Here is a 24679-nt window from a genome sequence, read left to right as displayed (position 1 = left end):
TATTATTATTACTTAGATACAGTAGTTATTTATTGCTATTCAGTTATTTTCAGGAATGTAATAACCAAAAAATAGAAACATAAAATGTAAAGCAGAGGTGCCCACGTACTTTTTGACATACAGTCTTGCACGAGATTCTCTCGATAGCCCGCCTTTTCCCGACAGGCTTTGAAGGCAGCACTAGCTCCGCTTCAATGCGCAGGCTCTGAACACTTGACTGCGAGTGGTAACTTTACCACAGAGCCTTGCGTGCCCCTCCGCCTGTCGCCCACAACAGTCAGCATCATCATCGTCATCATCATCATCACCATCATCATCAGCAGCAGCATCAGGAGCAATATCAGTGTGATGAGGCAGCTGAGGACGGAGAGCCTCCTGCTCTGAGACACTGGATCAGCCTGCAGACAGGTACGAAGCTTTCATCCGCATTTTAGCCAACTTGGACGCGTTAAGCCCCATTCATTCTTTATTTCCTTACTAGAAGTAGCTTAATTCACTTTTCCTAAAAGTAACTAAATTACTGTTTATGTAACTAATCTAAAGTGCACCTCGGAGGTTTAGGAAAATCACAAAACCTGTTTTGCAGAGACTTTCTGAACTGGAGTTTGGGGTGGCGGGCAGAAAAGCGCAAATCAGCCCGTTTCCGTGTAGGACGAGCTGTTTTAATCGTGTAAATCTACTACCTACCTGTTGTATATCATGCAGATGAACCTCTGCTCCAATACAGCACAATGTGTATATTTTAAATACCAGTTTTATTTAAATAATAATAATAATAATATTAATAACAATAATTAAAGCATCAGCTGAGTGCGCCTTAAAAACTAGAACAGGAAATGTGAATTAGGGCAGCAAACACTGGAGAAATCACATTGATTTCCAACTGAAACTGAGCAGTGGAGTGTTTTTAGTAAGCTGTATGAGAGAGAGAGAGAGAGAGAGAGAGAGAGAGAGAGAGCATCACTATTTTTGACGGCGGGTTGGATTTTTCCTCTTTCCTTGGGTTGTGAAAACTTGCTGGATTTCTGCAGCAAACCTGCATTTGAGGAGGTGCTGCTGCTTCTGGCTCTGATTTAATAGCAGAAATGGAAAAGGTGTTTGAAGTGAAGCTGGCGCGATGAGAGAGGAGAGCGTGGAGAAGCCATTCCACCTTAATACACCTTTATATCTGCAAAAATGAAATTGTGGAGTTCAAGTGACTGCTGCTGAACAGCCTCTGGGGAAAGACAATTTGGACAGTCTTCACCACAATGAATCTACTGATGGACATGAGCGAGAGGAATTTTTATCCCTGACATCAGATGTATCCGTTTCACCCAAAACGTAAATGGAAATGATAAAACAGGAGACAGTGGCTCTTGTCTTTCTTAAGATGTTGGGTCTAGTCCACATTGAAATCAGGCATTTAAAATATACTAGGAGGTGGGAACATCAGGCTCCAAACCTTATTCTGTTATTTTAACGCTAATGAAGAGGATTTCTTTCTGGAGTAGAGGCTCACTGAGCCTTCCAAGTGACGAAATCTACATAACTGCTACATGAAATGCAGCATCCTACCCAATGTGGTGACGGTGAGGTAGAGCCAGCCGGTAGGAGATTGAGCCATTATTAGTAGAGAATAGTAAAAAATCCTGAAACTGAGAACAAACGCGAGACTTGGGAAAAATTACAAAATTATCCTTTTTTTAATGCAGTCTGTTGCTTTACATTTCTTTTACGGTTGTATTCATGTGCACTGGTAACAATTGTGGCAATAGTCATTATGTAATGGGGTTGTCATCCATCCATACCTGCATCCATCCATCTTTTCCCATTTTTTGTCTTGAAAGCCATAAAGGAATCTTTATTTGCAACCACCCCTATGTGCACTTACCTGATGAAAATTTGGTGGTCAGAGGTTTTTTTTAACCTTACAAAATATATTTTTTATATAAGTAACAGCAACGAAATTTCACACTGACTGACTGAGAGTGTAAAACAAAGTGACATTTTACATCCAAAAGGTCAAAGGTCAATTCTGAACAGAGACAGATGAAAACTGCATCTTGACTTTTTGGTGGAAGTACACAACCATCATGTAGTAATGATACTGTTGATGCCGCCTGCAGATTGGTGCCATTTTTACTTGACAGAATTGCAATAGCTGGTAGTGACTTTGCAAATCCAGATTTTTCTAAATCCATCCATCCATCTATTTTCTGCTGCTCATCTGACTCTGGGATGAGGGGGCAGGAGTCTAAGGAGCGAAACCCTGACCTCCCTCTCACCAGTCACCTCCTCCAGCTCATGCAGAGGAAGTCACTGAGATGTTCCCAAGCCAACCAAGACGTATAAAATCTTCAGTGTGTCCCTAGGTCTGCCCTGGAGCCTCTTCCTGGAGAGGTCATGCTGGAACACCTTGTGTAGGAGGCATCCAAGAGGCATCCTAGTCAGATGTGCTAACCCACCTCAACTGGCTCCTTTTGATGTGGAACAGTAGCATCTCTACTCTTGAGTCCCTTCAGAATGAACTCCTCACCCTATCGCTAAAGGATAGCCTAGCCAGCTTTCGGAGGAAACTGTTCCACTTGTATGCACTTGTATCTACAGTTTCATTCTTTGAGTCACGACCCAGAGCTCTTGACCGTAGTTGAGAGTAGGAACGTAGATCGACTGGTAAATCGAACTTTCTTTTCACACTAAGCTCTCACTTCACCACAACGAAGTGGTCCATCGCCTACATTGATTGAGACATGGCACAATGACACTCATGAACAAGACCCACCTGGGGTAGCAACTTATTCTTGACCCAGAGTGGATGGTCCACCCTTTTCCTACTAAAATTCATGGCTTCAGACTCTGAAGTGCTAATTCTTATTCCTGTTGCAGCAAACTACACCAGTGTGAGGTGGAAGTTGCCAACTGATAAAGGCAACAGAGTCACATCATCTGCAAAAAGTAGAAAAGAGATCCTGCAACCACCAAAGGGGAGACCCTCTCTTACATGGCCTAGAAACCTTGTCTATAAACATTATGAACAGAATCAGTGACAAAGGGCAGCCCTGGAGGAGTCCAACACAAACAAGAATGATCCCGAACTGTTGTTGCCAGTATGGACCAAACTCTCACTGTGGTTGTACAGCAACCTAATGGGCTGTAACAATGGGTCAGATACCCCATCCTTCCAAAGTAGCCCCACAGGATCCCCAGGAGAATTCGCTCTCCAAGTCCACAATGTGCAAGTAGACTGGTTGGGCAAATTCCTATCAACCTTTAATATCCTTCAGACGATAAAGAGCTGGTAAAGGATTTTTCTACACCTAGGAAATTCTGGACTAATTCCTTTAAGTAAATGATCTGGATAAATCTTAGACCTTTATGATTTTTGTGGCAAGAATTAAACTTGCACCCCACTCAAGACAATTATTATTTCCAGTAATGACGTAATAGTAAAAAAATACCTTAATTCTTTCATTTAAACAGCTATCCAGAAACATTTAGATTTACTGTCATCTATGATGAGGAAATGCACTAAATAGATTTTTTGCTTGACTCGTGATAATAGTGACTTTTCTGCATAATCAAAAGTTTTTCTTATATTTTTGTTTATTAGTAAGGCAACATATCACTGCAGCTCCATCTCCAACAGAGGCAGTAAAATCAGAACATATTAATACTGCTTAATTTTATAGATTAAAACTTTCTTTTATTTAAATAATGTAAATCACATCAAATATTTAGAAACAAACTTTAATTTTAGCCCTAATTGTTTCTTAATACTTGTTTTTTTTTCTTTTGTTGCATAAATTGAAAAGCATCTTAACAGTTCATGTCTCTGCTGAGGCAGAAGTGAGGTAGCTTCCTGTGAACAAAGACATTAACACATGGATAATCCTGTTCAGACCTAATGACTCAAATAAGAAATAATTATTCCGCTACCAAAAAAAAGGCATGACTGAAGCGTCACGCCTGGCAGCAACATTTAAATTCTTGTGTCTGTTACGCTTCACATCCCTGCAGAGTGAGTGCACTTCTCGAAACAAGATCAGACTGAAATCATGCGCAGAGCTCCACAGGCCTCTCCAGTTGATACCTAGAGAGCAACACAGCTTTTTTTTTTGTTTTTTAACATAAGACTGACTGGAGTGACCGCACAGATTCCCTCCAGAGGAACAATAGGAGCCTCAGAGGAGGAATAAAGGCTGCATTGTCTCTTCACGGAAACGATGATGAAGGGCAGCAGCAATTCCAGGTTTAACAGAGAAGTCTCACAAACTGCAGAACCCCGTCCTGATGGTGGTAATTGCTGCATAACGGCACACATGAATACCCCCAAATCAGCCCTCAGCCTTGTGTGCAAAGTGCACTACTCAGACAATCAGAGGAATAAAATCTCAATCGCTCGTCCCCATGGCAACAGGAACTGCCGGTCTGATTGTATGGAAAGTGGTGTTTCTGATAACTTATCACACGTAAAGTCTGCCTTTCACCACCAACCAGAACGCTGTACTTGGATGTTATTAGATGGATAAGGAGTGATGTCTTAATATCTCCATAAAAACAGAATCAGGCTTGCATTATAGTCTGTAATCAGGTGTTTCAACTTAACAAAATCATAGATGCGGCAGAGGTGAAGGGTGGTATAATTTTGCATTGTGGTCTGCTGCTCATAACAGCGGTTAAACCAGATATAACATATGTATAAGTATCAAATTCCAGCTTTCGGAGCTTGATTGTAAGTTTTAGCTCATTGCTCGTCTGGCTACAGCTTTTCTGGTTTGGTTCATGCTCACTGCACTCAAAGCACCAATTTTGCTGTGGCCTTTGCCATCCTGGTGTTTGGAAACCAGAAGTATTGAGCGAGGGGTGGATCTGACTCAGTAACCAGGTGACATTGCGCACTCTTATGTTATTGACTTTTCAAAGTAGCCTAACCTACTTTGCCATCTGTTCTGTTCTAAATGGGGCCATTAAAACAAAGAGAGCATCATATGGTAAGAAAGAATTGAACACATGAAAACATGTTGGTAGCTGGTTGATGCAGTTATAAGTAGTAGTGTTGAAGCGGTGTGTGGTGAATACTAAACATCAGTCTTCATTTCTCCTGTTTTTGGACCATACCTCCAAAAAGTTCTGCTGAAGCCCTCGTTAACCTCCTAACATCCTAACGTTTTATTGAGAAGACGACGAGATGGGAAGTCATTTTTTGTTGAACCCTTGCAGGGGAAGAAAATACTTCTTTTACACCCCTCTTACAAAATAAGGAACTAACTGTGCTATCTTGAAATAGTTTACACCGCTGAATCATAAGGCTTACATTCAAACTATGCCGCTGTAGCAGAACTTTCACTCGTAGTGTTTTTGGCCCAACAGTTGTGAAGTATTGGTAGGCCAAAATATTTATAATTGAATATATTGGGTAGTTTCTTGCAGTAGAGTTACTAATACTTGCAATATTGCAAGTATAAAAAACAGGTATACTCTAAACAAACCTGGCTTATCAGAGTTATTACTCCTTGACTCCATGACAGTGAAGAAAAAGAAACTCACCTCAGGGTTAGGTGAGAGAGCTAGTTTAATGAACTGGTAAAGTATACTGGATAAATATTAAACACCTGCTTTTCAGAGCTACCTTTTCCTTCACTTAAACACATTATTTATTGTTTTTAAGTAATAGATGTTTATCTTGTGTTCTATTAATCGAAGCAGAATAGCTGTACCATGTTATTATGGGGAGCATATTAAAATTTTATCATCATACTTATATCACAAGTTACTCCTACACCTGGTGCCCTAGTGTTAATCAAATTTAATTAGACACACTATATAGATAAAAGTACTTGGCCACCTACATATTAAACTTACAAGAGCTGCGCAGTGATGGAAACCCATGTCATGAAGCTCCCAGCACACAGTTTTTGTGCTGATGTTAATGTCAGAGGAGGTTTGGAATACTCTGAAGTGCTGTCAGCCTTCGAGTGTTGAGATGACAGAGTGTTGGCAACTGTTACGTATTAAGCACCTCTGTGACTTTACATGGTCTGACATGAGTTGCTGAGGTTCCTAAACACCTGCACTTTGCAATAATACCACTAAGAGCTGATTGTAGAATATCTGGGAGGGGAAACAATTATTAACTGACCCAGAAATGTAACTTTGTTCATCTAGTCGAGAAACATTTCCTCACTCATCCAAGTGACTTCTTCATACTTAGCTGACTGCACCTTTACCCACCTTATCAGCAGTAAATTTGCATAATGACCAAAACTAGCATGATGGGCTGTGACGTCAGTGACTTGATCAGTTATATAAAAATTGTCATGACTATAGATTAATGGCCATTAGTGCCATTCAAAGAAAGTCAGGGAATGGCTGCAGTCACAGCACTGTAAGACGATAAAAGATGTATCCTTAGGTTCCTGGCTCTGTTCAGAGATGATCTTTCCCTTTTCACATGAATGGATCCTTTGACCTCCTGCTCGAACTGGGAACTGGTCTTTAGGTATAAATAGATTCTGGAGTCGTTGCCTGACAAGATAGCTCTTCTGTGTTGTGCCATCTGCTTAGCCAGAGTTTGTTTAATCCTCCAATCCCCCTAGCACTTGACAGTATACATTATATCACTGTTTGTACCCCGGGAACCCAATCCTTGGGGTGCACATATTTTTGGTGTTTCTGTTTTAGGGTTAGAAAGCCACAGAGATGCGTTGTATTGAAAAAAGTGCATCTCAGCTTTTCTAATATGCCTGACTCATAAGTGGTCACTAAAGGCTTTTGTTTAGGTGGCAACAGTTGTCCTTGTTCTCTTCTGGCTTGCCTGGAACATTCTTTAGGTGCCTTGCCAGCTTTGACGACTACCCAGCTGGGATACCCACATTTACAAAGGGCCTTTTTGATATGATGCTCTTTCGCTTCCTTGGCTTCCGTTTGTGTGGCGATGGTGTTTGCTCTGTTTTGTAGTGTCCTGATGAAACCCAGTTTGCTCTTCGGTGGATTACGAGAGTCAAACCCTAACTCCTAATACAGTTACATTCGTTCACGGCACACATCAACTTTCAAATATCCTGCAATAGTGATGGGAACTTCACAGTCTAAGAAAGCTAACCTTTTATTTTCTTATCCTCTTTCATATATACTAAGTCAAGTTCCTGGTGAACTTGAAGTGTTAATCAGTGAATTGTGGTTAGGGAATGATGCTAGTTTTGGTCATTATTCAAATGTACTGTTTATAAAGCTGGAGAAAGCTGCAGTCAGTTGAAACTGAGGAAGTCATTTGCATGCGTGACGAAATGCCACTGAAAACGCTACATGAAACCTCCATAGCCGTTGTTTTAGAAATAAAACATGTTGGTACTAGTTTACCAGAAATACGGAAAGTACATCAGACTGTATTGGATAGTGTTATACATGTTACACATTGAGTTGCTAATCAGCCGTTGCTGTCAGCCTTCATTGTTGAGCATTTGTTAATCACCACTGCCTGACTTTGTTTTAGTGTTTGTGACCATTAACACTAATTGCCCATTACTATTAGCCAGTTAGTGCCAGCAATAGGGGCGACTCAACCTAGAACAAACTTCTGTATTACCAGAAACACTGTTAGTCCTATTAGTCCTATAAATAATCTCCTAAGCTAAAATTCGACATAAGTAACTATCGTGAAAAATGCCCTGTTTTAACGCAGAGGGTGCAAGTAGAATCAGAGAACCTTGAACAGACAGTGTGTCACATAACCCAGCTTAAGACAAAAAAAGGAAGGAAAGAGCAGAGAAACAAAGTGAAGACAGTTTATTGACTTGTGATTTTCTCCAGGATGACTGAGGTGATGAACTCTCTGGAGCCGGGGACAGAGGACTTCAGCGGGGGAGGAGCAGGAGGAGATCAGGCCACAGTATCCTTTGCATTGTGTGTGCGAATGTGTGCAATTAGACAATTTCAAACCAGTCTCGTTTCATTTGAGCAGAAAGCAGAAAGCAGAAAGCATACAGCGGTGAGTCACAGAAGTGATGAGCAACCATAAAATGCTGGTTGATATGACAAAGGTCATTAGCTGGACTCAGTGCTGCTTTGAACAAATGGTAAATGGCTTATCCAACAAATGGACAGCTAAATTATTGACTATATAATATCAACAGTTTAAATAACACATTTTGTCATAATGTGTTTCATTAACTATTACTTGTGGTTAGATTTATGGCTGAGTCAGTGAATACATGTTATTAGCTCCTCCCTGTGTTATTTAAATTACTAGCCATATTAGCAGCATAGCTAATAACAATGTTTGTTTGATCCACATTGAAATATCTGAAAAGTAATCCCACGAAGAAGTTACACACTAAATATGAACTTTCAAACATAATAAAAATGTTTCCAGTTTGCATTATGACAAAATATAATAAATGCCAATAACTAATTGAAATTACCAGATGTTAACATGTTATTATTCTATGTGCTAGCCCAGTGCAGCCAGTGCTTTAAGCTTTTCATAACTAAAAAGCTTAAAGCACATATATTTGTTGTTTTTGTGTTTTCCCTTGTCCTTTTTTGCCAACAGGAAAAACAATGTAGCCATTATCTTCTGAAGTATCCCCACGAGAGTTACACACTGTCAGTGAACATTACACCCTCTCAAATACCTAGAGAATGGCAAATTTATTCCACTGGAAATAAAATTTAAAAAAAAGAGGCGCCACCTTTTTTGTTTCAAGTTCAGACGCTGTCATCAAGACGTCACCTTTTGGTTTGTTGACCATTTTGGAACCACGTTGTTTTTGTATGTAGTTGTTTTTCTTTTTGATCTTTTTATTTTTAAGTTAAGTCATAGGAGAGGTTAGACCTGAGAAGTTGTCATTTAAGGCCAGCACTAGCTAACTAGCTGTGTTAGCTAGCTAGAGCAATATTAAACGGCATGCTGATAATGGATAAATAAAGCATGTTTAAAATTATCAACTCTTTAGACTGTCTTTTAGCAAAACTCAACTGAACAAGAAAAAACAACATCCATACCCCTAATTATTCATCACTTTAGGCCTTAATATCATTTAAATGCATTTAGTTGTCAGAAAGGGGGGAGATTAGCTGTAAACCCGTTTCAGACACTCACTCATCTCCGTTAATCTGATGATGAATGTGTTGAGTTCACGTGTGGATGAGCACCCTGGTCAGCTTTCCATTCTGGACCTGCAAACATTAATCCTTCACTTTCCGCACAACACAAGCCTGAATGAACGCTGTTAAGTTTGAGGTTAGGTGGTTAGGTGCACACAGGATTGCAACTGCACATGTTGCATTCTTTCTGAATTTCTATAAATTGCCCAGATCGCTAGAAGACTGACTGTCTTTGAAGCCTTTTGAAATAAAAAAAGAAACAACAATTTTTTTGGCAGAAGATATCTGCTGTGCTAGTTGTGGTTAAAAATAAACTAAACAGTTTATAAGTTATAGCTTAATAATTTTGTCTGATGCATTTCCTAAGAACTCTCTAAGTATAGGATTAAAGTATCAAGAGTAGATCAAGTAAAATATAGCCATGACACATTTATGTAAAAAATAGCCTGTATCTGAATGACTGAAGGCCAACACTTGAATAGACTAACAGCTGTTCAGTGGCATTTGAGAAACTGCAGTTTTGGCAGTTTTGCATTGCAAGTGGAAGAAAACCTCAAAGACCTGCTGGCTCTTTAGAAGAACCAGTGTTACAATGTTACAGGGTTGCTTTTCTATTCGTGCATTGGCGTTACCAGGTAACCAATTCCTTGTTTTCTTTAAGCCAGACGACCAGTCAGAGCAGACTGACCTTCATCTACCATTTACCATTCATCATGTTTTTTATGTTAAATCCAAGCATGTACCTTTGAAACTTCAACTGAGTGTCATGTAAAGACTTTACACGAAGTCTGTCTCAAATCTTCCATCTGATGCAGACAGTTTCTGTTTTTTTAATCCAATTTTTACCGCATTATTGTTCTTTCACATGTGGTACCCACAGTGACCTTTTCATCCCCACAAATATGAAGCCCTCGTTTTAGCCTTACATAAACTTTAAACAGATCTTCCCAGATACCCATGAAAGGTATCCAAAGTTGTCCAAGAGGCTTCCCTCTATAGTCGTGGAGCCAACAGACGGAAGTGAGGTGGAGAGTGGAGAACTCCGCTGGCCCCCGGATGACCCGAGCTCTGCAGACGCCCAGACTGAGAGAAAGCGTACGGATGAGCAAACTGAAGGTGAAAAGGAAAGAGAAACTAACATTGCCTTGGCTTTTTGGCACAGTTAGATTCGAAGTAGTCTGATAAGAAGTTGTGTAAATAAAAGTCACATGCATGTAATTAGAAGACCAGAAGGTATTTGGCTGTTGGCAAAAGTGTACACATACTGAAACTTCACTTAAAGAAAAGTACCACTACAACAAATTGAAATGACTCCAAGTCAAAATGAAAGTTGTCATTTAATATCCTACTCAGGTCAATCATAGTGTGACAGCAGTATTTTTACACCTTATGAGGTGCCAAAAGTACAAATACACCAAATATATACAAGTTAAAGATTCTTCAACTTATATATAGCACTGAAGGGCATATAGCCCTACAAGCAGCTGAGACATGTGAGTTATTTGCATAGTTTCCCCTGACTTGCCTTAAGAAATGAACATCAGTTGCTTATAGCATCACTATAAAAGGTTACTTCCTGTAATGGCTTCCTGTCATTGGTTCTTTATGCTAAGTGTACACTTTGCAGTCATTCCTACTTCATGAGCAGAACAAAAATGAGGAAACACTCAAGAGCAGACATGCAGTGATATGCGCCACCATAATATCGTGATTATATGCATCAGTGAGGTGAAAAACGAATGCCGTTATCGACTCTGTCTTATCAGCTGGCTCCTGGACAAAGCACGAAGTCATACAATTCAGGATAACAGCACATTTTTTCCACTTACAGCGAGTCATTTGAAGGGATAGTTTTTACCTCAGTTTATGCCACTGAGTATGGACCTACCTCTGGTTGGCTACCTCTTGTCAGTAGCACTTGATGTTGTAAAATGAAAGCAGAAGAGCAGCATTAAACCTCATGGCGATGACAAGACTACATGTGTTCCAGGCTGCTGGCGAGCGCACCATAGCGATAGTAATCCTCTCATCTAATTCTATCTTAAACCTTTAGCTTCAAATGCACAGAAACACAGAAATGAAAGTAGCTTGTTAGAAAAACTGATGAAAAATCCTCTATCTGTGTTTTTTTTTTCCAGATGAGGAGCAGTCCAGTGAAGGTGGAGCTGAAGAAGCTTCAGGAGTGGAAATGCAGGACTCCAACTGAACAAACTCGCTTCCTGTGATATAAACTGTTACTATGAGTGTATCCAGACTTGGAATGAATGAAAACGAGTCAGATAGAGGAGTGCAATGTGCGGATAGAAAGATCAGAGAGACAGAGTAGGAAGGGTAGAAAACAGATTCCCAAACCCCAGCTCACGGGCTTGGAGCCAGTTACTTCAGCACCTTAAGAATAAAGACACCGAAGGCGCTTTTTTGTTTTTTTGTTTTTCCCCAAATCTGTATCTTTCCATTACATCTGTAATGATGGAGCTTGTTTTGACATGTGTAAACTAAGATTTATGGGGACAAAGATGGCATGTTGAAGCATTTTTCAAGAAAAAAAACGTTTTGGCAATAGGTTTTAATTTGAGAATTCCCAGGTCTAAAATGACTGTTTTGACATTTCCAGCTTTGTAAATATAGATTTTGAATTAAGTTAACAAATTTCCTCTCTCTGGCTCCAAGCCCTCACCATCCAGATGCCCACTGAATCATCTGCACATGTGATCTGGACAGATGTTTCTAAATGCTGTATTAAGTATTTAGCTCATGTGTGCCATACTACTACTAATAAAGGTAGCTACTGTATTTACATTTAGGTGCAGATTACATCACTGTTTGTTCGGTGCCGACTGCTGTAGTTTGGGTGATCTTGGTCTCACTATTAACTTTGTAATATTAGCTTTGAGTATTTGAGAATTTCACAACAGATCCATTGCTTTATTAGATGTTACAATATTCATTAAAATATTAAAGTATGTAATCACTGTCTTCTTAGTTTTAAAGGGAATGTAACTGTTGTTTTATTTAAGATATTGGAGCAATATGGTCCCAAGAAATCAAAGGCAGTCCATTTTGTTACAGACTACAGAAGTAAAAAGAACCAGTGTATTTTAGATGTGTGTTGCTTCTCACAGGCATATTTTTTAAAAATACTGGAAGCCTAAATTATTGCACAAGTAATAAACCTTTTGAAATGTTCTTTAATTTGTGGTCCCAGTGGTTTTACTGCTTATGGGGAAAGTGAAGTTTACGTTACTTTCTCAAAAATATTTATGCGTTTTTGAAATGTAAGATGTTTTTGATAGATCTAGATGACCTTTTGCATCCCTGCACAAAGTCTCTCAGCTCAAAGTTAAATTGATGGAAAGAGGAAAGTAGAAGGAGGAAAAAGCACAAAAGGTTTCAACAGATATAATTGGTTGTCAGATTCAACTCTCCATCTCTCTGTGTGGATATGATGCAGGTCTCCCAAAACGAGCGAAGTGCTGCTCCTTGGACTCTTGCTGTCTGGATTTTCCCCACTACATTAGCGGAGACTGCAAGCTAGCAGATGCTCTTGTAACATGGTTTACAGTCAAAAACACCTGTGAGTCTGGGCCCAACTCCCTATCAGATGACTGTATACCCATTACCTCTTATTTCCACTTTATGCTCGCTGTTTTTATTTAGAACTGGCAATACTTAAAGTTCAACTAAATCCCACTTAAGGGGATGCAGTTGTTTTATAGAATTGAAGTTTTTTGTTGGTTGAGCAGCCCTAGGAAGTACACTATTAATAGTGCGGACTTACACTGGATACATTGTTACAAGAATACATTTTTGGTCATACTCATAAAAAACGGAACAACCAGCAAACAAGAGCAGTCCCAAGACTGTGTGTCTTGAGCACGGCTAAAAATTCTCTCTGGATCATGCAGGAACTGACACACTGGATCAAGAAGGATAACCGGATTCTGCATAGTTTGTGATACTTTTGTGGGATACAGTGTCTCTCTTTTTTATTGTCAGTTTGAGATGTATTTCTGAAAGAAATGACCATGACCATAAATCAAAGTAAAATATGAGCATACTAGCTAGTCATTCTATCCAAAACGGTACTAGGCATGCAACAACATCAAAGCAACAAGGTGTGCAGTTCCCCGGGGACTTCCTCAGTCAATACTTACCCGGAGGTAGTCTCCAGAAATGTTCTTTTGTGTTCTACATTAGTGCTGAAAAAGTCTGTAGTGCCTCAAGACAATTTAGGATCCAACAGTGCTACCTGCAGCACAACAAAAACCATTTAAATGGTAGGTAGAAGACAAGAAAAATCCCCTCTAAAGCTAGGTTTAAGTTTAAGTAAACCCTGATTTAATGCCTTCGTCATGACACATACCGTGGAGAGGGAAAACTGTGGTAAATCCAGTTGCCCTCTTGCTTGATGTTGCACACATTTCTCTCTTGTGTATTTCTTTGTGGGCCTCTGCTTCCCTTTTGCAAGACGTGGCAAAACCCAAAGCAAGATCAAAAAGACCTTTGCAGTGTTGGATTTACAAAGGCTTCCTTTGACTGTGCTTTTTTGACACAGAGCGTTCGATGCCTGTCAGCAATTTCAGTGTTTTTCAAAACTGTGAAGCAATAAACTGGTAGGTGAAAGCCTCACATTTCTGTTTCTCAAGAAACCAGAGTGTCAAACTCTGCAAAGAACAACACCATCAAGGCTTTGCAGGTACATTGTACTTATGCCCCAGTTCATCTGAACACGATAATAAAGGAGGCAAAACTAAGATAAACAAGAAGGAGAGGTGCCAAACCACAATGTGACTAAAAATTCTTAAATTAAAACAGGAAATCAACAGAAACCCAACATCATGACGATATTTCACTAAGGTGCAAAAGTACGTGAATGTCAAGGATTAGCAGTAAATATGAACGTGTTAAATTCAGATGAAGGTTTAGGTCGTATATAAAAAATTCACAAGAAGGAAGAATATTTTTTTGGCACCTGTATGTGCAGATGGGTATGGTGATTGGGATTCGGTCAGTCAGAATTTATCCAGCTCCTTATTTTCCGAAAAAATAGAAAGCAGAGGTGAATAGCGCAAATTTAGTAAGAACAGCTGCATTAGTAGCCAGAATGCCACTTTGAGACACCACTGTGGGCGCTGCTGTGGACATTTTGTTGCTTTTTGCTGATTAAGAAAACGCATTATTCCAAATATTAAATGAATTTTATTGCAGCTCTAAAAATCTCAATCTTGAGAGTGACTTGGAAAAAACAGTAGCTATAAAACTGCACATTGACTTTATTAAGTCATAGAAAGTTTTTGTGTAGCTCTGCAGTGTTTATTCTCTTTTTTACAGTGAAAGAAGCTCAGGTGTGTTTATTCTTCCTTGGAGCTGGAGGCTGTTCCATGAATACCCCGTTCTCATTTTAGGATCTGATTTATGTTTCTTGCCTCATAGTTATTCAAAGAATGTAGACTCAACAACTACCTTACCCGCTGCTGCATTTCACATCCAGAACAGGATGCTGTTTTCATGTATTACTTATGGGACTACATCCAGTCCAAAAAATTCTGATAAAAGTCAACAGCTGACAAATAGCACGGCTCACCTTTAGACATTAAACTTTTTCAGTGCATCTCACAGGATTGTAAAGAAAGGTTGTTTATACGTTTTAATGATAGGGAAGTTTGTTTTACTGCTTACACCTTTACAGCAATGTGACCCAACAGCAGTCAGCACCTTGCTCTGACTGTGTGACAGAACACAAAAACTATTATCTTATGCCATCATAAAGGGCATAAAATATGTAATTAGAAATGTGTTAGATACATGTGTAGTTTTTTGCGAGTGAGCCATAAATGATAGCTCTGTCCTTTTTAAATTTTTTGAGACAAATTCCCGCAGTGAAACCTTTTCGCTGTCAGTTTCACAGAGTAAACAGATGAGACGTGTTAAATGAACCCCTGTGTGCTGTTTCTCATGTTTATCAAAAGTAAAACGATGCGATTTATCATCGTTTTAACCACAGACTCCTCAGCTTTCACCGATTTTGTGTGAAGGACGTATAAAATAACACATTTTCAGTGGCTTCACACTATAACCCACTCCCACACTTTCATTTCACACATGTGGTGTTCGTGTCCCCTGGACCCACAGGTCATAAAAGTGTGGAGGTGCCGTGTCCCCACTCTGTCCTCCTCTTACATGGCCTACTGTTAGTGTGTGTGTATGTATTGTCTTTTTGCCCCTTGTTTTCCTGCAGAAGGTTCCAGCACTGTTACACATTTAAAGCACCTACGCCTGCCTGCTTCCACATTACTGCACATTTGACCCACATTTGTCTTTTAGTAACTGTTCTATATTATCTGCAAACCAGCGGTAGAACAAACATCAATAGCCTATCCAGTGCGGCTGCTTATACAATACAATACAATACAACTTTATTTATATAGCACATTTAAAACCGAAGGTACACCAGAGTGCCGACATAAGATATAAGATAAAAGGCTATAACAGATTATAGATCTAGATGGCGAAAAGATTCTTTGCTCAGTGATTTTAAAAGAGGTAGATGACAAGATCTCAGGACATGAGTCCTTATTGGATGGAGGAGGGTGGAGGGATAGTTAGGGAGAAGGCCACACAGGAAATGGTCCGGTTCAAGCTATTGTCATCTATGCATCTGATGTGAATTCTGTTCTCTAGGACCTGTATCAATAAAAAGAAGAGCTGCAGTTTGTGTGGAGGCTAGAAAGATGTGATAGATGTGTTTCAAGTGCAAGTAATACATATGCAACATACACAGGAAAACACATTGTATATGCTGACAACAGCCTCAACAGGGCTCTTTTGCACATTTGCAATAGCAATGTTATTTTTGTGTGTGTGATGGAGACATTATCAACACTTTTTGGTTCATTTAAGAATCAAAGAAAATAATCAAAGGAAAAGTTAATAACCCGATAATTTATTTAAATATAGTAAATGCACTGGTTCTTATATAGTGCTTTTCTACTCAAGGACTCAAAGCACTTTATACAACATGCTCATTCACCCATTCACACAAGCACTTTTTTCCACGCTGAAATGCTTTCTGCCTGCTCAGCATCCTGAGTTACGGCCATCACATTCTTAGTCTGTCCAGATTCTCAGTTTGTGAGGATTTGCTGGTTTTATATGTGCTGACTGGAGCTTTTGGGCTCGTGATCAGACTCATAAAGCAATTTGAAGATGTCACCTGTGGCTCCTAAAAGCTGTGATTGCCATTTATTGTAGAGTAACTTAAAGGTGTTTTCAGCCACTCCCTTTTTTCTCAAGGGGTTGCCATAGTAGATGGATCCACACATTTCACCGATGCCCTTCCTGAAACAACCCTCATGTTTATCCATTTATTAATTTTGTTGTGAACTCTAATAATTTCATGCTGTTGTCCAACAACTCGATTCAGCCGGAGGATAAGATTTGCATATATTTACTATTATGAAAATTCACATGACAGCCAAGTTCTAATCACGCGTTGTTGAACATCAGAAGCGCTGTCATTAAAAAGCTTTCTGAGTATCTGTTTCTCTTTCTTTTTGTCTTGTATACACACTCAGGCGAACAGGCAACACGAGCAGCACTCCCACATGCACTTTGACAGCTTGTTGAAGCTGATATAATGTTAAAGGTCAGGCTGGTGTCTTGATCCAGACAGCGAGATGGATGACGGGATCTCCATCTTATTTCTTCTACGGCCCCTTCTCTCTCCAGACCTGACCTTTTGGATGACAACCTCGTGAAGAGCACTTCACGGGAGCGCGCCGGGTCACTCCTGGGAAAATGAAGGGCTACAGGGAAAGAGGCTGTGAGGGCTGGAAAAAAAATGCAGCGTCAATTATCTCTCAAATGTCACAAGCTGCTTTTCAGAGGAGGGAAAACTTGCACTTTCGTCTGCTCTTAAGGATGGCTTGCACTCACAGATTGTGCCATATTTTACATATAATTCACACAAAGGTGGAAGCTTTTAACACTCGCTTTCTTTTTTATTACAAATCCGTACAAACAAGATTTGCTGATGCAACATTTACATGCCACTTGATACAAATGTGTCTGCCTTTGTGATGAATTTCAAATACACTGTGCTACAGTTTGGGATATTTTAAAACAGACTCAAGGTCCTTTTAGCCCTCTAATCCCAAGTGTATCATATCTGACTTTTTGCGACGTCTAAACCTTCAGTGTGATAAACAGCACAATAATGTTTTATGAACAAATGAAAACTCATATTTGCAAAAATTTGTTAGAACAATAAATAAAAAAAGTGGATTTTCTGGCATTTGTTTCATGGTTGAGGCTTTACAGGGTTAAAACAGCACATGTACTCAGAACATCTGCGCAGTCTTTAAGGTGTTTAGCAGTTTCCTTCTGTGGATGTAGTCTCGGTGTCATCGCGTCTCTTCAGACTGGCTCTGTGGCCCCAGCATTTCTTGCCAGACTGATTCTTATTCTTATGGTTGAACATAACTCTTTTTTTTAACAGAACAAGAGGTTTTTAACAAAGGACTAGTTTTCTTCAGAAAGCCTAAATTATTTCTATTTGCACACAATAACAGAATTATTTCAGAAAAAACTAAAATGACTAGGCTCAGTAGTATTGGCCCCATGAAAAATATAACACAAACCATTGCTTTCCAATGATGCACTTTAAATGGACTGGTTCTTATACAGCGCTTTTCTACTCTGAGTACTCAAAGTGCTTTATACAACTTGTTCATTCACCCAATCACACAAGCACTTTTCTAGGCTTTCAGTGCTACCTAACTAACATGGATGCATCAGAGAGCAACCTGGGGTTACTATCTCACCCAAAGATATTTGCAGACTGGAGCAGACTGGGATCAAACCAAGAACTTTCCAGTTAGTAGGTGACCCGCTCTACTACCTGAGCTACAGCCACCTACCATGTAATGGTCAAATCTTGTAAGGTAAAGCTAATGGTTGTTACACTGTGCAGATAACAAGCTTCAGGCTGTTAGCCAGCAAAAGGACACATAATCGACTAGTACTGGAGAGGCTCATAGTTTTGACCCTGGTAGTTTTTGGCTTCTCTGAATAAATTCTGTGTGCAAAGTAATAAGAAAGAAAGTGTACTTTATTGATCCCCGTGGGGAAATTCCTCTCTGCATTTTAACCCATTCACTCAGTGAAGCAGTGGGCAGCCATTGGGCGCCCGGGGAGCAGTGTGTAGGGACGGTACCTTGCTCAGGGGTACCTCAGGGTAGCTGTTCAGGGGAATCAAACCCCCGACCTTCCGATCATGGGGCCACCACTCTACCTACTGAGCTATTCCTGCCCCTTTTTTATATAAAAAAAATAAAGCTAGGATGTTTGGAAAAGCTGTGTTAAAAAGTCCTTATTCTGTTTAACAGCACTCTGTAATTACTTAAAAAATTCTTTTCATTCACTCAAAAAACAAAAAAACTGCCCCAAATATTGACTTTACCTAATTTTATTACATATAAAATTCCCGAGTTATTTTGTTACATAAATACAATCTAAAATGTTACATTTGATGGAATCTGGTCAAATGAAATTTGCTAGATTGTTATATAATCAATATATACAAACATATTTTGTACTTGAACAAAAAAACCTTTGATTTTATATATTTCAGTTGCATTTCCCTCAGAATTATTCCTAATGTTTTTTGAGGGTGAAGAATGATGTGGGCTAAAAATACCGTCCTCATCTGTAAGTCAGTATAGATGTTTGAGCGCATTGTCATGCTGTGGCGTGCATCTCATGCCTCATGAATCACATGATAGATGGGAACAAAATGTTTGCAGCGCCTTAAACCTTCACAGCGATCAACCGCTGACAGGTGAGGAGACAGAGCTATTGTGTTTTGTTGGAAATCTTCACAGGATTTAGGAATAAACGTAATGATGGATGTTTATGTAAACGCTAGGGTCCACAGTTTTGTTGATTTTGTTAATATACATCGACCTCTCTGGCAGTTTGATGTTCATTTTCTCTGATCTGTTGCCTGTTCTTCTGTAATTTGATCCTTTCTGACTTCCTTCCACATTTTCTCCCCACTTTTGCTTTTATTTTCTTCCCTCCTCATTTCTACTTCTTGTTATATTTCCCCACTTCTGTTATTCCCTTATCCTGTCCACCCCACTTACCATTTGCTCGCTTTCCCTTTTGGCTTCCTTCTCCTATATTTTGCCACATTTCACATATTTCAATTTTACTTCAGATAAAAAACATTTATAAATAATTAAATACATAAAATATTTATCTTTTTGCCCAGATGCTAACTTTCACTCAACATAAATAAGGGTTACTTTGCTGTACGTCCTCTGGCTGTGCTCCTCTTTTATTATATTGCATTCATTCATGTTCATTTTGTAACAAAGAGTGCATAAATCATGCCAGCAGCCACTTGTAAATCTGTGTATTTAAAAGTACCTTTTAACACAGCCATTAGAGCAGCTGAGTGTTGTGAGGGAGTTGTGTTTTGATGATGTCAAAGTGTGCTGTGCCAGGACTTTCATCTCCCACTCCTGCTGGCTTCAAACGGATCTTTTAAATGTTTCCGTGATAGGCCGAGGTAACGCACACCCGCCCTCTCGCTTCAGCCCAGCGCTGTCCTCTCACAGCTCAATACGATGAGATAACAAAGTCTTTATTTATGGCTGCCAAGCCCCGAAGTATCACAGACAAAAAGCTGAACTTTAATCTGGTCAATTCCATTTATCAAACACATTTTAAAAACAGCAAACGTTACTAAATGGCCATACGTTAGGTTCCTTAGTTTGACTGTTAGAGTCAAATAAAAGAGTCAGATAAAAAATAGATGATGAGAGAACCATGTGACATGATAAGATAAAGTGTTTTTGACAACACAATACCAAAAAATACAGGAGGGAAAGGATCTGTTAAAGATAAGACAATGTCCTCCGAGCAAAAGAGAGAAACTAACTAATTACAGACTACTGTGATAGAAAGCTATAATAGGTTCCCAAAAAGAACCACATGACTCCCCACAGCCCTCAGAGCAGGATATTAGTCACTATAAAGGTAATTAAATGAAAACTGTATTTTATAATTCAATTTTTACATTTAATTTAATTTATTTATCTTTTTTTTTTATGAGAGTCTGCTGGGCCAGAATAGTTAGGATTAACCTAACTAGCTAATCTAGCACTGTGGAGGAAACCATAGCTCCCAGACAAAATCCATTCAAGCACAGGGATAACATAAAAACTCCTTGAGGTGTTCATGAATGAGGAAAAAAAAGAGGAACAAGAGAGTTCATGTTTTTGTGTTTTAGCAAAAAGCCAGTCACCTACCGTCACCCCTAATGCTGATGGATTATCACATGTAGTCTGTTTAATCGAGCCAAAAGCAAATGCATTAAAAAAATCAAACGGTGGTCGGATTATCTGCTAGGTTATCTAAAACAAAACAATATTAACTTTTGTTTGGGTCTTTAAAAGTAGATTCATATAAAAAGACCAGCTGGCACAAAAGAAGAAGGGTATACTGTGAAGGAAGTTTAACACATGCAGGCTTTCTTTGCATTAGCTTGCTTGACCTGATGGCGATCATACAATAGATATAAAAATCTGTAAAGAACATAAAAAAGGTAACAGTAAATGCTGCACTGTTGCAAATAAGAAAAGAGATTAATGCTGCAGAACATGATTAGTCTTGGGATTTAGTTCACAGAGCGGTGAAGTAAACATTTTAATTTGAGTTAATTAGTTTAACACTGAGGGCACTCTGCTGTTTATCCAACATGACAGATGCACATTAGAGCTCTGAAAATTCAAATTGGATGCATTTAAACATTAAATGGTACTATCCCATCGACTAAAAGAGGAGACAAGAAAATTGTTTTAGTTTGTCAGCAGATGAAAGTGAAATTCATTTTATTGATTGATAGACATTCTGTGTGCTAATAGCTGCAATTCTAACAGTGTTGAAGTGACGTAGCAGCAGATTAGGGTTAGTACAAAAACATCTGTAGATTTTCTGCATCACCAACCAATTACATGTAGATACAGTAATAATGCTTTACAACTAGGCTTCCAATGTGATATTACTAAGGTATAGCTTTCTATATTGTATTTAAAACATGCTGTAAATTAAAGAATGAATGAAAACATGGCCTTTCCAAAGCATTAAAAAGGATCCTTAACAAAGGATATAACTGGTAAATACTAAAATTCAACACATTACGTTAAAACGTAAAGATGAATGTCTGTAAAAAATAATGTAGAAAATTCATTCATGCTAAAATCATATGTTTTTCTGTATTTTTACTTGATTATTAACTTAACTCTCAACCGGGTTACGTGATCAGCACAAGTTATAGTGATTTATCCAGGTAATTCAGAGCCATTGTCATGACTATATCTAATTGCAGCCTCAGTACAGCTTATTAGGCCATTAATCTCGCTTTGCAGTACATCCATCAGAAAGATACACTGCTGTTAGTGGATAAGAAGTATACTATAAAAAACTATAATGAAACTCAAACAACATAAAAACTGAACACAGACACCTTCTTGCTACTAAACTTTATTTTTTGTGTGTATTAGACATAAATTGCTCAAGCTGAGTTTTGTAAGCACAAAAAAAGAAATTGGGTGGTTGTTACATTTACAATTTATAATTTGAATAAAATTATTGTATGTTTCTATGGTGAATGTAATTAAATCATGTAGGATCTGCATGAAATTCAAAAACCTATTTGTTCTTGTTGTGATGACATGATACAACCCAGCAAGAGGGGCTAGTTGCTTGGACTTGAGATGTTACAAGATCACGCGAGATTTCAAACCACAGGAGTAGCATATAGCTATATAAAAAAATCTAATGTGCCTTTAAAAAAAAATCCTGCGCACTTTACTTTTAAACGGCCAACTTAAGTTTGTGCACAGAAAGGAGGAAAAATGGCAGCGCGATATACAACCAATGAGGAGTGGAGATAGACATGGTTCTTTTTCTTATTCCACAAAAGTGCTATAACCTGATGATAAGGGGCAGTCTGCACCCAGAGTGATTATTCACTGCTGGAAACACCACAGAGTCTTTGCAATAACAGCATGGCCAGAATGATGTTCATGGTAAGTGTATGACAACTCAAACCAGAAGCAGGGAACAAAAGCAGTGATGGTTTCTAACCTCCATTTGTAGCTTCACCTGTTTCTACAGTAGAATCAGTGTGGCAATCACCGTGAAGTGCTAAAATGCCAGTTTAGAGCTTTGCATTAATACTTAAACACTAAGTAGTAGCAACCCAAGTAGTGTAATCTCCAGAGATTAATTAAGTAATGCAATGCAGTCCTTGTAAAACAACAATGTGGTGTCTAATACATCTCTTTTCTAAAGTAACATCTTCCAAAAGTAGTTATCTGCCCAACTTTATTAACTGTAAGCCAATGAAAGCACCTGTTTTATAAACACTGCTGCCTTTACTGCAAGAGTTTATGTGCTGCTTTGAATGAAGCGAACCTTTTCAAAACAAAGGTTTGGTCTCATTATTTAGAACTGAATTTGATAATGTGCCAAAAAATCATTAAGAGACAAGAGCTGTCTTTAAAAGCTGATCTGATGAAACGCGGCCTGAATTTGATGTAACACTTGGATGTGCACTGACTAAATTAAAGAGCAGCGAGATGCAGCGTGTTTGATTGTATGAAGAGCTCTTACTGTATGGACGGCAGCCAGCGAGGAGCTTCGTCTCCTGTGAGCCCTCTCATCCTTCTAGTTGGACGCCCACACAGTACAAAAACACCTCCGTACTAAACTCATCGTGGCTGCCCAGCACGGCAGTGCGACTGGAAATGTTTAGCAGAAAATTGATGTAAACACTTAATTGTTAAACTTGCAATAAAAAAAACATATTTTTAGGTGACTTAAAGTGGAAGATGTACGTATAGTACAATTATTTGTTCACATCTCATTTTTTATTTTGTTATTATGATTGTTATTGGATATTTGTAATAGTGGTGAACCTTCCCAGGAATGGCTGGCCTTACAAAAAATTACTCCAAGTGCATCACTACTCATTCAGAAGGTCACAAAAGATGCCAGAACAACATCCAAATAATTTCAGGCCTCACTTGACTCAGTTAAAGTCAGAGTTCATGATTAACAATAAGAAAGAGAATGATGGCAAAAATGGTGTCGATGGGAAAATTCCCAAGGCAAAAACCACTGCCGACAAAATAGATATTAATAAATATCTTGATAAACCCCAAGACCTTTGAGAAATGTTATGAGACAAAATTTCTACTTTTTAAAAGTTCTGGCTTAAAAAAAAAACAGACTTACTGCCAATTATTACAAAGTCTTGATTCCAGTTATTAGGTTTAAGCCAGTTATGTTTTTCACATACAGTTGTGGTCAAAAGTTTACATACACTTGTAAAGAATATAATATAATGACTCTACCGAGTGTTCCGTTATTTCTAAAACTCTGATTTTCCTCTGATAGAGTGATTGGAACAGATACTTCTTTGTCACATAAAACATTCATGAAGTTTGGTTCTTTTATGACTTTATTATGGGTTAACAGAAAAAAGTGATCACATCACTTTATTATTATCTTCTTCTTTATTATATTCTTTACAAGTGTATGTAAACTTTTGACCACGACTGTAGGGCCAGGTATGGATAACCCATTTTCCATAATAAATGAAATCATTTAAAATCTGCATTTTATAATTACTTGGATTATCTTTGTCTAATATTAACAATCAGTTTGACAATCTGTGTGGCAAATTTGCAAAAAAAAAAAAAAAGAATAAAGAATAAAGAAAGAAAGTCCAATCAACTCCTTAATAATCACCTCCAGAATCTAAGTGAGTCAGTAACATATGAATGTCATTTCTATCATACAAAGTTAACAACAACAGATGAAACAGGCAGATAATAAGTGCTGAGAGGAGAGTGTTTAATAAAAAGGCGTTGGTTTAATGAATGTTAAGTGTTTCAGTCATTATGTCAAAAGAATGAATTAAAGAAGACGACCTCAGTGTTCCTGCCAGCTCTGCTGTCAGTCAAAATCATGCACCTGCTCATCCATTTAGAGGTTCAAAGACGAAAGACCATTTGAATCAATGTCCAGCTACCTTTTAGTACTTTTCCACCCTTAAAAGATTTATAAATAATCTCAGTGGGAACAGGTAGGGACTTTTAAGGTGAATAAAACACTGTGGCGCTTGATTAGAATTGCCAGCAGAATCCATTGAATGTAATACTGGGGCACATCAGACAGCATTATTATGCTGGCAACATTTCCCAGAGTTTTACAGTTTTAATGAATGCCCATAGCTAATCGCTGCCGTTTACCATTTCCTGCTTTTTGATCAATAACAAAAGTGGTCTCAGAAAAATAAAATTTGAAACCAGGTCAGGAAGGGTTTAAAAGTTTACCTCAGTTTAAATACTGGATGTTTTATGTAAAAAGAGCTTAGTCAAAATACCAGATCATGGATCTAACTGTAATTATTTAAGCACTGTGTGGCGCTTTTTTTCTCCATCTCCATCCTTTTCGAAATATAATCAGAGTAGAGTAAAAAATCATGAACCCAGCCAAACACACGTTGCAGATATTC

General features: G+C 38.5%; 1 protein-coding gene across 1 annotated transcript; it reads left to right on the top strand.

Annotated features, from left to right (window-relative positions):
- The first annotated feature begins 204 nt into the window (after positions 1 to 204).
- On the top strand, positions 205 to 12279 carry LOC102292689 (protein LBH). Its single transcript, XM_005951651.3, has 4 exons — positions 205 to 408; positions 7792 to 7870; positions 10029 to 10203; positions 11226 to 12279. Exons 2-4 carry the CDS (start codon positions 7793 to 7795, stop codon positions 11291 to 11293), a joined length of 321 nt encoding a protein of 106 aa, XP_005951713.1. The 5' UTR covers positions 205 to 408; position 7792; the 3' UTR covers positions 11294 to 12279.
- Positions 12280 to 24679: the final 12400 nt, after the last annotated feature.

This window comes from Haplochromis burtoni, unplaced genomic scaffold, assembly GCF_018398535.1.
Source record: "Haplochromis burtoni strain Fernald_Lab_line unplaced genomic scaffold, NCSU_Asbu1 Contig_119, whole genome shotgun sequence".
Classification (NCBI taxonomy): domain Eukaryota; kingdom Metazoa; phylum Chordata; class Actinopteri; order Cichliformes; family Cichlidae; genus Haplochromis; species Haplochromis burtoni.
Note: the sequence above shows the minus strand (reverse complement) of the source record. Positions and strands in the feature narration are given on the sequence as shown.

Excerpts from the sequence above, each read along its gene's own strand:
- LOC102292689 (XM_005951651.3), top strand. The coding sequence starts at position 7,793 with ATGACTGAGGTGATGAACTCTCTGGAGCCGGGGACAGAGGACTTCAGC. Across the intron at positions 7,871-10,028 it reads CAGGAGGAGATCAGGCCACA|ATCTTCCCAGATACCCATGA; the intron begins GTATCCTTTGCA and ends AACTTTAAACAG. Across the intron at positions 10,204-11,225 it reads TACGGATGAGCAAACTGAAG|ATGAGGAGCAGTCCAGTGAA; the intron begins GTGAAAAGGAAA and ends TTTTTTTTCCAG.